Source organism: Pleurodeles waltl, chromosome 4_2 (assembly GCF_031143425.1).
Source record: "Pleurodeles waltl isolate 20211129_DDA chromosome 4_2, aPleWal1.hap1.20221129, whole genome shotgun sequence".
Taxonomy (NCBI): Eukaryota; Metazoa; Chordata; class Amphibia; order Caudata; family Salamandridae; genus Pleurodeles; species Pleurodeles waltl.
Window position 1 is genome coordinate 71,749,690 of NC_090443.1, and position 12,699 is coordinate 71,762,388.

Below are 12,699 nucleotides of genomic sequence, written 5' to 3' on the forward strand. Positions count from 1 at the left end.
ATGTTATCTCGAGGATTCAACACTTGTGGTTCCTGAAGTGGCGTTTGACTGGCACTCAACAGTCAAAAAGTGCAGTAAATAACGCACAGGTGTTTTTGATTGCCACTGTTCTACAGTTTTTGAGGGCCAATATGGAAGTAACATTTTGTGAGCCTCCATCGCCAAACTTTCAGTGCAATACAGAATTTCATCCTGATCTGCCTGAGAGGGCTCCTCTCCAGACTGGCCTCTTGCCAACTGAAATAGTGTTACGAAAATTTCCACTTTGAGCAGGAAGGTTTCAGATTGCAACACTGGTTGGGACGAACCATATTCATTGTGCACTGCCTATAAGTGACCTTTGTCCTGTGTGTTTGCCTCCGCGGTGCCTCCAAAAGGCCTCAGCAACAGACCACGCGGGACATTGACCCCAATGGGAATGTGATTTTTGGCCCGTTCATTTGTCCACAGGGTAGTTTTGAAGGGAACCATTCTTATAAGCAGCCTTTTAAACAGGAGACTGCCCATGATCAAAGATCATATTTTGCCTAATAGCAGCTCACGCGTGTAGTGGATTTGCTTAACGCCTTCAAAGCCCTCTCTCCTGATCTGTGTCTCAGACTGCAAGGTAAGTTATACCTGGCTAGAGCTAGGGATTTTGTTTTAAAAGTCCGTGTTCTACTAGCACCCTGTGTGATCTTGCGCAGAGAATTCCATTGCTTTGCCCCAGAGTTGCCTGGCTGTTCCCCATCTCCAAGGTTGGTGCTGAGGGCCTCGGGTAAGATACTGCGGTATTTATAAACTTTAGTGCATTACATGCGAGACAGCAGTCTGAAACCATCTCTATCCATATTTCACTTGAAATGGGTACAATGATATATTATTGTGCGAGTTCACATTTTAAGCAGATTGTTCGAGTAGTTACTCTCAGTATATAGAAACATAAATAATAGTGAACAACGGAGGTTTTCACAGAGGGGTTCTGAATGACATCAAAGAGACAGCAGCAGCGAAACTAGAGTTGCCTGCCGCGGAGAACCCTGAGGTAAAAATAGCCCTGTTTACTGCTTTCCATCTAAAATGTAGTATATACTACCCACAAACTCCTCTGCCCCTGCTTATAGCTGCTGCCCAGGGGTAGAGTATTATTGGAAGGTGGGGGAGCCATACATCAATAAGAAATTTGTAAAGCACTCTACTCACCCATTAGGGTCTCAAGGCGCTGATACATAACATGACCTCAACTCTGTCCAATTGTGAAAAAATAAAAAAGGTCTCCTGCTACCCACCACCTTTTGACATGTACACTTCCCCACCGCATCTGAAATTGGAAAAAAAGAATCCCTGCTGCTCAAATCCCCTTATTAAATAAAATAACTGGCCTTCTACCACCCCCCAGACCACCCTTGTTCACATCCCTCCTTCCTCCCCATTTCCGTGCAGTCTGAAAGCTCTCCGAGAGCAGCCTGTCAGCACGGGTGGTTTTGCCCTGTTAGCGCAAAGTTAAAGTGCATAAGAGCATGAGTGCGTCCATGGGGTGGGGTCCTTGACTTTGGATGCGAGGCAGCAAAAGGTATGGGACGTGTCGCGGGTAGGTGACTGAAGCAGGCACATTAGTGCCTGAGTTTCTCCCACCTCCCTCGGCTCCTTGGAGACCCGGGAGAGGCGTTACGAGACATTTAAGATGCCACGCTGGGCCTCCGGGGAGACGGGAGAGGCCAGTAGAACGCCACTTTGGTTTCACACAGTTGAGTAGTCACTACAGTGAATTACCAGATTTCAGTCTGGTTACTCGCAACAGAAGCTTCCTATAAAGATATATATCTAACATAAAGGCATGTATCCATGCACAACGAATGTATTTCAAGTACACGTGCTGGGCACTGGTGCAGGATGGGAGGGGTGCTGAAGTCTTGCAGTCGGAATGCAGATCTGTTTCTGAGAAGACTACAGCTACATTTCTCGTGATGCCTAGGGCATTATCCGTACCGACCCAGCCCCACTCCCCACTGCCTCCTATTAGCAGATCTTCTGCGTATGCTTCGGTTGTTGACGCCTGCCTGAGGACCTTCTGCTTTATCGCTCTTTGTTTTTCGCCCGTTTCTGCTCTACTTTGCCTGCTTGTATTGTGCCATTTCTGCCTCGTTTCTCTTTCCCCCCTTCTGCTTCCCGCCTGTTCTGCCACCGTCTGTGCTTCTGCTTCCCTCCTCCGGACAGCTGTGCTTACTGTCACCCAGCCTCTCCCAGTGCCTCCTTAATGGAGGTCGCAGCACGGCCACACAGCTGGCGCGCCAATGGGAAGCCTTTCTGCGCCCATCCATGCCTCAACCACACCCAGCGCAAGGAACTCTGGTTCTCCCAAACCCCACAAATACACCAACTGCTGTCGGACATCTTCCCATTCCACGGTATGGCCTTTGTCCTACCAACACTGCCACTTTTCCTACATCATCGGGGCAACCACCCTTACCATGTCCTCAGTCATGCCAACCTAACAACACAACTCACCTGCATGAGAGCAGCTCGACTGCCTCCTCCTTCTCATCACATGCTCCCTTGGCAAGCACACCACCGGAGGATCATCATCATCCTCATCCCTGACATCACCTTCCTCACCAACACCTGCCCCCCCCCCCTCTCCCACCCCCACATCCGCTCCTTGACATTGCCTCCGCTACACTCAGTGGTTACAAGATAGCACACTGGGACCGAATCAACAAACCCAGAGGCGGGATCGCCAACATCCACTGCACCACCACTACAGACAACGCCACTCTGACCATTGAACACCTCGACTTTAAACTCCAAACAGACAGCAAAAATGCAATCAGGAGCACCCTCTCTTCCATACCACCAGGACTGTCCCACCTTCTGCAACGCCATCCTCGACATCGACATCCTGCTCGCTATAGACCCCATCTTCTTTAGAGACCTTAACTTCCACCTCGGCGACCTCAACAACACCAACACCGCCAACCTACTCGAAAGCATGAACAACATTAGTCTCAGCAAATTGGTCACCATCCTCACACAATGCAGGACACACGCTTGATCCTGTCTTCACTTGTAGCAACATAGTCAAGTACAGCCATGTTACCAAGGTCACCTGGACAGACAGTTCCATAGTCCATCATCAGACTCCTCGCCGCCGCCCGAGCCACCCAGCATCCGCCACTGCAGCTGGAGAAGTGTGTCAGAGAGTCAGTGGACCAACAACTTCAACATTTCCCACCCAGACACTGCATCCAACCTGGACCGAGCTGTCAAACTTTATCGCATTGATCTCCGACTGCGCTAACATTGTCACCCCCATCAAACCCAGCAGATGAAATAGATCCACTAAACAGGCCAGACAGTACACCAAGGAACTAAGAACTGCGAATTGCAACTGCAAGCAAATAAAAAGAAAGTGGTGCACCAACAAAGAAACTGCAGACAGGACCACTTTCAAGTCAGCCCTCAACCACTACCATCAGCTATTGAAGGAGATAAAAAAAGAACACCCTTGGGGAACGCATCAAGGCTAGTTCCCACCACAACAAAGAACTCTTCATTGTCAGAGTTCTCCAACCCTGCAACTGCCGAAAACATCATCCCCTCTCAGGAACTTTGCAACTCACTGGCAGACTACTTCCACAACAAGATCTCCACTATCTGCAAGAACTTCAAGCCCCAGCCCACCCCTTTCAACTTCTTCAGCCACTATGCTCTCACAGAAACCTGCACTGACCACTGACTCACCACTTGTAACCAGCTCATCCCCACGACACCACAGCCATTATGAAATCTGTCCAGTCAGGAGCCCCAATGGACCCCTCCCCGCACCACATTTTCAACCTCAGGAGCACCACAGTTAGCAGTGAGCTCAACACCTTCTTTGATGCATCCAACACCAGGGCCACCTTTCCTGAGGAATAGAAACACACACAAATCAAACCTTTACTCCAGAAACCATGGGAAGACCCCTGCAAATTCAAATACTATTGTCCCATCTCCCTTCTCTTCCAGGCCAAAGTCCTTGAAAAAGCTTTCAACCAACAACCCAGGGAACACATGTAAAATACCCTCTTCTCTCCAATTGAATTCTACACCAACCACACCTCTGAAACCACCTTGACTGCTGCCACATATGACATCAGAAACCTTCTCGACCAGGGAGAAAGAGTGGCAGAGATCCTTCTCGACCTCTCGGCAGCATTTGACACTGTATTCCACCACAATCTGATTAATAGACTTCATCGGAAACCAAGGAGACACCGTCAAGTGGATCACCCTCTTCTTCACCGGAAGAACCAAGACAGTCAGTCTACCACTGTTCACCTCTGAGCCCAATGATGACATCTGCAGCATTCGGCAAGGCTCGTTCCTCAGCCCCACTTTGTTCAACACCTACGTGACCCCTCTGGCCAACATCGTCAGATCCCACAGACGACACCCAGTTCATCCTCTTGCTCTCAGAAGACCTAAGTCCTCTAGCCATGAGAGCCAACTTCCACAGATGTATGACAATCGTCGCTACTGGTTGAAGAACAATTACCTGAAACTCAAGACGAACAAAACAGAAGTGCTGATCTGTGGCAACAATACCTCCCCATGGACCAACTCTTGGTGGTCCTTGGAACTAGGATTCTCACCTCCTCTTAATGACCATGCCAGACCCCTCTGTATAATCCTGGATCACAAACTTGCCATGATCAATACAGACTCTTCTGCCTGCTTTCTCTCCCTTCATATGCTTCGGAAAATCTTAAATGGCTGCTCATCAACATCAGATGCACTGTCACTCAAGCCCTGGTCACTGGCTGTCTGGACTGCGGCAAGGCATTCTACGCAGGAATCACCTCTCACCTCCTGAAAAGACTCCTAACCGTACAGAACTCTACGGCCAGACTCGACCTCGCCAAATAGACACGCATCTCCCCTCACCTCAGGAAGCTCTACTGGCTCCCCATGCAGAAGAGGTGCTAATTCAAGTTGCTTGTCCACACCTACAAGGCCCTGCACAACCAAGGACCAGCCTACATCAACCACTGCCTGAACTTCGACCATCCCTCCAGACACCTGTGCTTCGCTTCCATCTCCCTTGCTAACAGCCCTCGCATTCGCTGAAGCAACAGTGGAGGGCACTCCTTCTCCTACCTTGTGACTAAATCCTTGAGCATTCTCCCCTTGCACCTCTGGACTCCCTCCCCCCCCCCCCCCTCTTCTAGAAATCCGAAGGCACTCAAGATCTGCCTGTTCAACTGAACCCACCTGAAGCAGCAAGACTGATTAGTTGCGCTTTATAAATCCTGATTACATTGAATGAGCGCAGAGACCTTCGACTGGTGCCAGCGGATCAAGGGGAGTCTTAAGTTATGTGCAACAGCAAAGTGCATGAAGGCAATCCTCCATGGAGAAAACTGCAACATGTCCCTTCTACTGCTCTTCACCTATGTGTATGGTGCACTGCTCACTGTCAGGGTCCCTTGATGCAGCGTTTCCTGTATAGCTGTGTAGGGCTCTAAAATTTAAACAAAACAAAAAAAGTTTTGCAACATGGAAAAAATAAAGCAAATCCATTGTGAAACTATTCCTTCTGCTTTTATAAAGAGAAGAGAAGCAAACCAGGCTTTGCGCCAAAACTTAATCTGGGCCGTTTGACTTAAAACATTTTGTACAATGGTTAAAATGCAGAGCAAACTGATTATTTTTGCTGCACACATTCTAAGGAACAGAGTAAACCAAATGTATTCTGCATTTTTAAGTGTGAACAGTCAGTGTGCCTTTAAGAGAGGATTAGGTTTTCTCAGTCAGTTCCTTGCTAAGCAGCCATATAGAGAAAATAATTTTTCCTGAGACCAGTTTCCATCTCAAGACTGCAGACCAGAAGCTCATGGCATGGCACCCACATTTTACAACTTCACTATGGACTGTTCGAATTAACTGTATTATTGGACTGTACTATGGGCCACCAGGGGTATATCAATCATAACTCTAATGGTGCTCCAAATTATGCAGGAGACCTCTAAATGCAGATACCTCACATATCCATTAGACGCCAGACTTTATCTGCGAGTTTTTGTAGCAGTACTCCCACACGCCACCAGGTGGCACCGTGTGGCTCTGTGTTGACTTTGCTCTGCCCCAGAAGTGACGGAGTGGAGCCACATAAAACTGCCACCCCTGCATGCCCATGTCAGTTAGCTTCTTTCTTCGCCTTCGAACGTGTACCTGGAGCTCCCCTCCTATTTTTGTCAGTTTGAGTTTTTCAAACTGAATTACAGTGTGCAACAGAACAATATCCCCACCTAAAATTACAAGGTTGAAACTAAGTTGTGACTGCTGTTAGAATATGTTGCGCTTGTGTTCCCAAAGGCGATCTGGGACTTTGTAGCACAGCTGTTTACCACCTAATATATATAAAAATAATCCATGCAAGTCCTACTATAAATCGAGGGCACATACCCATTCCTGCTTTCATGCCAATGCCACACAAGTCATCTTTGTGGTCAAGGTTATCTAGTAAATGAAGTACAAATCAAAGGGGAAAGCAGCACTCTACCATATCCGGCCCTCTCTCTCTATCTACAGAGAAGTCGCAAGAGCAACGAGGTATCACTCAACCTTATTCCTGATCTCCAAATAAGGAGCCAATACAACATTTGGACCCAATGTGCCCCAAGTTCCCTAGAAAGTCTAGGTCGCTGCCGCAGGTAAAGGCATTTAAGTAGCCCGTAGTTTGTGTTTTTGTCACTTTTCTGACTCCCTTTGATGCACCTTCGGGTTGCACCTGCGGGCCCCTCCTTGGTGCCATCTGAGCCCCATGGAGCCCGCATTGGGCTCTGCAGTGGGTCCAGTGATCATTTCCATTCAGTTCCAAGACCTGTACTGGTCCCTTTTTTGTGGACACCTGTACTACCGAATCCTTTGCTGATTCTAGCGTCCTCCCGAGCCAAATCCATTTAAACACCGACAGAGATTGCGGTTTGCCTCCACTTCAGCATACTGGGTTCATGTACAGTCAGGCTCAGACAAAACACTCCCTCTAGCAAGGAGTCATCTTCAGCTGCTCCTCCAGCTTTTCAGTTTCTGGCAAGACTTTGCACCACTTGCAGGTGATAACGAGATAATGAGTTTCCCCTCCACATAATGATGTTGACAGTTTATACATGGATTTACAGCAGGTCAGTTGGCTTGATACTTGATTTCTCCCCTTGGGCTGCAAATGGAGGATTGTGCTTCCTTTGCTGTAGTTAGTAGACGTGCTGCTGAGGTCCTGGACATGCAGTTTACTTCTGTTGAAGTTAAAACAAATTAACTATGCTTACTGAAGTTGTTTTGCTGTGGGCTTTCTTCTTCTGAGCCTTTACTACTGTTCAATGAAACCCTAACCAACTGCCTCTGGGCACTTGCTGTTAACCTTGCTCTTACTCACCAGTGAACAAGCAGGTGGCTTGACGCACAGCCAGTGCGTGGTGACCTAGATTTTCTTATGCAGCATCCTACTGTTGAGTTTGGTTGTCCAGTTACCATCTGCAAGGTGAATCCTAATTTATTCCCCACAAAATACCCCGGGACATGAGTGAAAAAAAGGTAGAGATGTTTGGGAAGCATTTGTTTTCTTCAGCCAGCCTAATCTTGAGGTCAGACAATGCCGGTTGCCCATTTGGCCAGCAACATGTTGCAGGAGGTCCCACCAGAGTTCAGTGGGAGAGGATGTGGTCTAACAGCCTGCCCTGCCGACTTTGGAGCTGGGGGAATCAAGTTCAAGTCTTGATGTCAGCTCAACGTCCTGTGATTCTGGGCAGATCACTTCATCTCCCTTTTGCCTACAATTCAGCACCTTGAGACCCTCACAGGTGATTTGCAGCACTTTACAAATCCTGTATTTATGTCTTCTTGGCTTAAACCATTCATGATGCAGCCAAGTCAGTGATTCGGGCTGACCTAGATACTACAGATTGTTTGGGTTGAGCAGTCAGCACTAGTGTGGTGCTTGTCACCACGAGTAGATGAGATCCACAGGGTTTTCTGAAGATGTAAAAGCATCCCTCTTGAATATGCCTTTTGATGGATTCTGCTTTTTTGTGGGGGGGGGGGGGGGGGAAGCTGTCTCCGTACTCAATCCCTTGAAGGAAAGCTAGGCCACAGCATCCTCTTTGGGACTTCAGACCTCTGCCAGACAGTGTTGTTCTTTTCTGGAGATACTCCAAAAGTTTGACTTATAGAAACACCAGCTCCCACTTCCCTGGTGCAGTCACCTCAGCCCTTTCACGGCTTCAGACTGGGATCAGGCAGGCAAAATGCAGGTCACCGGGGCACAGATCATCCCTATCCCCCTTCCCAGTGGCATCACCTTTAAACTGTTTTACTTTACCTTTAACGGCTCACAACCACCCTGTAGTAGTCATGATCTGACATTTCCTCAAAAGTGGCAGTCCATCACACCTGACAGATAAGTCATTCTGATTGTTCTATGCCCTTCTGTTGCTTTTCAACCCACCACAGCTTCTACCACAAGAGAGCGGCTGTCAGAGGAGCACCTATCCATCTTACTGCACTAAGTATGAAATCTACTGTCCAAAAGGGCCATCAGGAGGGTGCCGGCCTCTGAAATAGAGTGGTTGTTACTCCTGCTATTTTCTCGTGCTGAGGAAAGATGAGGGCCTCCATCCTATTTTAGATTTTTTTCCCTCTGAATATCTTTTGCCGAAGGACAAATTCAAAAGGTTCACACAGGCCCATGTTCTGTATGCCCTGGATCTGAGTGATTGGATAGTAGCCTTGGCCTTCAGGACACATACCTTCATGTGGCCTGCCCTGCAGTCCAACATAAAATGTCTGTGGTTCAAAGTCGCCCAGGAGCAGTTTTTGCTATGCTCCACTTTGGACTTACCAGTGCCTCTCAGGTTTTTATAAAAGTGGTGGTCACCACCCATCTTCAGAAGTTGGGGATTTCAGTTTTTCCCTACCTAAATGACAGGCTGTTGAAGATAGCTTGCCACAGTCCTCAGCAGACCACCTCCACACAATGGTGAACCTCCTGACATCATTGGGGCTCTTTATCAACAAGTTGTAATTATACCTGGCTCCTTTGCAGAGGCTTCCTTTTATGGGAACTGTTCTAGACCCTGCAGTTCAGATCTTTTCTCTGTCACAGTGAGTTCAGTTGGGCTATCATTTCAGTGTTTTAAGCCTCAGTCCTGGATCTTGGTGAGAGTAGCTCTGAGGCTTCCTGTCCTCTTGCATTCTGCTTGTCTGCTTAGTCAGGTAGCCTATGGAAGCTGGACTGGCATTTCACCTGTTAGGTCATGCACGACCATCTGGTCTGAGTCTAATGTTGCCAGGTATTTGATGCAATTTTGACTGAAAGTGCAGTGGGTTCCTGCTAACCAGGTCCCCAGTGACAGATCTCTTTCCCTAAAATTGTGTAAGTCCCTAGTAAATGGTACCCCTGGTACCTAGGGCATGGGTACCAAAGAGGGTCCCCAAGGCCTGCAGCATGTATTGTGCCACCCTCAGAGACCCACCTCCCCCTCTTCTCCCCACCTAGCACATGCAGACTGCCATTGCAGGCTGCGTGTCTTGGTGCAGCTAAATGTGAAAACATGACAAGGCACACAGCCTGGGTTCCATGCCCCTTAACACTGCATGCAGTATTTGTATGTCACCCCTACAGCAGGCCTTACAGCCCTAGGGCAGGATGTATTATATTACATCTGAGGACATAGCTGCATGAGCAGCTATGCCCCTGCTGTGTCATTGTCGATTCCCAGACATAGTAAGTGAACAGGGGAGCCGTTTTAAGTACATATGCTGGACACTGGTCAATAAGAGTCCCCCAGCTACATGATAGCTTCACTGAAAATAGGGATGTTTGGTCTCAAACTTCTCATATTAATAAACCCTCACTGATGCCAGTGGACTCTTTGCACAGTATACCTTGTTTTGGAATCCCGTATAACGAGTCCGCTTCCTACAGAAAACGATTGTAAAGGTGAGAAATCTGCAGCCAGAAATAACTATCAGAAGAAAAAGTCCTTACCTTCGATAATGCTCTTTCTAATCACAGATTCATCACTGCCCTTTCACCTACCCATCCAGTAGAGTGGTCTCTTTTTACCGTCCTAAAAGGTCCCTTTACATTGGTACCGCTCATTGTTTGTACTCTGCACCAGAGGGCACAGAAAGTCCAGCAAGAGACTGATGTCAGCGTGCAGGAGTGGTGCTTCTATGCAGCTCCACTCCATCACTTCCAAGGTGGAACGAAGTGAACGCAGAGCTACCTGGCAGTGCATGACAGAACTGCTATGAAAACTTCCTGATTCAGTCTGGCGCCTTCGGATACTCTAGAAGTGAGGAATCTGCGGTTAGAGTATCCATCAGTAAGAGCTTTACTGTAGGTAAGTAGCTTGTTCTTTTAATAAATTTAGACTTTTCAGCCAACTGCGCTGAGCATGCTGGGGCTTATTGCTTCATTGGTTTTCTGCTCCCAGCATGTTTACGATTACCCAGAAAACAAAAAAGTGAGGCATAAATGACAATAAGATGACATGGGAGCAGTTGAGAGCCATGAATGTTTCAGAAGGCAGTTTGGTTTGTGGTGTACCTTAGGTCACAGGTCAATGTTATCTGTCCACAGGGTCCTTGCTGGGTGTCTGCAGAAGATCCCTTCACTATGGGTTGGACGCTTCTCATCTGTCTGTGTCTGCTGGGAGAACATGCGAGTGGTCACCTGCTGCTCCCCAATGCCACCGGAGGTCATGATGGATTGCCAGAGTCTGGGAGAGATGCCCTCGATGTTGCTGAAGTTGATGATGAACCACCGGCTTTTAACAGAGTTGCTCCCTACGGCCAGGCCGATGAGAGTGAAAGGTTGGCCAAGGCTCTGATGGACTCCATTTATGGAAGCTTTCCCACCCTGAGGCTCTCACAGGCCACAGGAGGCCTGTCCTGCCAAGAGCTGTCAGTTGTGAGCAGGTTGGGGCATCTTGAGCTGTCTAGCGACCTTGTGGATATTGCCCTTGTCCTTGCTCTGACAGGACTGCGGTGTCACACAGAAGCAGAACTGCATATCCTACAGCTTTATGAAAATCTTGGTGTTGGTGAGGTCAACGATATTTTCCTTGAAATACTTAAATATGCAGCTGCCGATTCTAAGCCTTTAGGCGCACCCATTGCCCATCGTTCATTTGATGCTCCATTCACTGACAATCGGGCGGATGCAGGAAACCTTCCTGCTTTGCTCTTTAATGTGGACCAGATAGCGGCCCCATTTCGGGGATCTGAACCCCACCCTTTTACCCATCGCTGTGTCAAACTCACTAAGGTAAGGGGTTTTCTCCTGGTCGGCTTAGCCAGCAGCCACCATGCTTCCTGGGAGGAGGCAGCCACTATGTGCCGCAGGCTGAGAGATCTATGTGCTGGAGTAGCCACCAATGCTACCAATGACTTCCAAGTCCTCAGGAGAGAGGGGAGCTACTTTGTGCCATGCCCTGGTGCCAGTTCCTGGTTGCACCTCTGCCAAAGTCCCCACCACTCACTGCGGAGACGCTCTCCACCTGAACACTGTAACGACCAGCGAGAGCAAGAAGTCCATGGTGTACTTCAATGGATGCCCCTGGCTAGCACCTACTATAACTTGGGCACCTCGATGTACTACGCAGCCCTGAACTGCAGAGAACTTGCCAAAGAGCGGGCGTGGGAGGCTGTCCTTGACCTGGGGTATGATGCAGTGGTAGCACTGACTGGAGGTGCCACAGGCATTGTAGGGTTTGGAGTGGCTGCTAGTGTGAAACCAGGAGTAAAAGCTGGTGTGCAGGCTGTTATGGAATACATTAAGCGAACAAACTTAAGCGATCAATGAGAAACCAACCCTGCTGGATCAATAGGACTCACCATATCTGTTCATACCGATCTTCATTAAAGGTGTATAATCCCAAAATATGTAAAGTCTGGTTCTTTTTGTTGTATCAAATTTGCACTTCTTCTAGCCACACAGTTTGTTTACTGAGTATTTTTTATACCTCTGTCTCCGTTTAGGTAGTTCCTTTCCGCACTATCAGCATCATGATAGGGTGGATGTTTTTTAGTGTCTGCAGTAAAAGAGCGGTTTGTATGAGTATCAATTTCAGAATTCGTTTTCACCTTCCGGAACATCCCTGAAGTGCATTGGTCTGGACAACTTGAGGCCTTTGTGCTTTCTGCTAAGCATATGTAATTGGCAATAAAGTGACACTACAAAATGTAACCAAGCCCTCAGGAGTCCGACAGTTTTCAATGTGTACTGGAGAGAAAAATAGTCTATTTCAAAAATAGAATTCTCCACTAGGCAGTCTGTAGTTATTAAAATATCCCCAGGCACTGAATTTGTTACATAAATCTCCAGGTCAGAAATCAGTTCTGGTAAAGTGTTTTTTTCTGCTTCATCTTGAGGTAGTCCTTGGCACATGATTTGTATATATATATATTTTTTTAATAGAGCTCTGTTTATCCAGGAGTTGTTAGTGGTAGAAACAGCAACTCTATAGTAGGTATGGCTGCTGGACAGAAATGATCACACACACACGATCAACCAGAACCTTATATAGTAGTGGTCTATTGTCAGCAAACTGAACTGTGAATCCCTTTTACTGAAATGAAATGTCCTGACAAAGGCCTAAGTCAAAGATCCGCAAATAGTCGAAACCAATACCCACCTCTCAATTGCATCTGCAAGAGATACTTTTTTTTTTTTTT

The 12,699-nt window shown here is 47.6% G+C and overlaps 1 protein-coding gene across 1 annotated transcript; it reads left to right on the forward strand.

Annotated features, from left to right (window-relative positions):
* Positions 1-469: 469 nt before the first annotated feature.
* On the forward strand, positions 470-11,922 carry APOF (apolipoprotein F). The gene is made up of 2 exons (XM_069233317.1): positions 470-607; positions 10,604-11,922. The coding sequence occupies exon 2, from the start codon at positions 10,640-10,642 to the stop codon at positions 11,825-11,827; it is 1,188 nt and encodes a 395-aa protein (XP_069089418.1). The 5' UTR covers positions 470-607; positions 10,604-10,639; the 3' UTR covers positions 11,828-11,922.
* Positions 11,923-12,699: the final 777 nt, after the last annotated feature.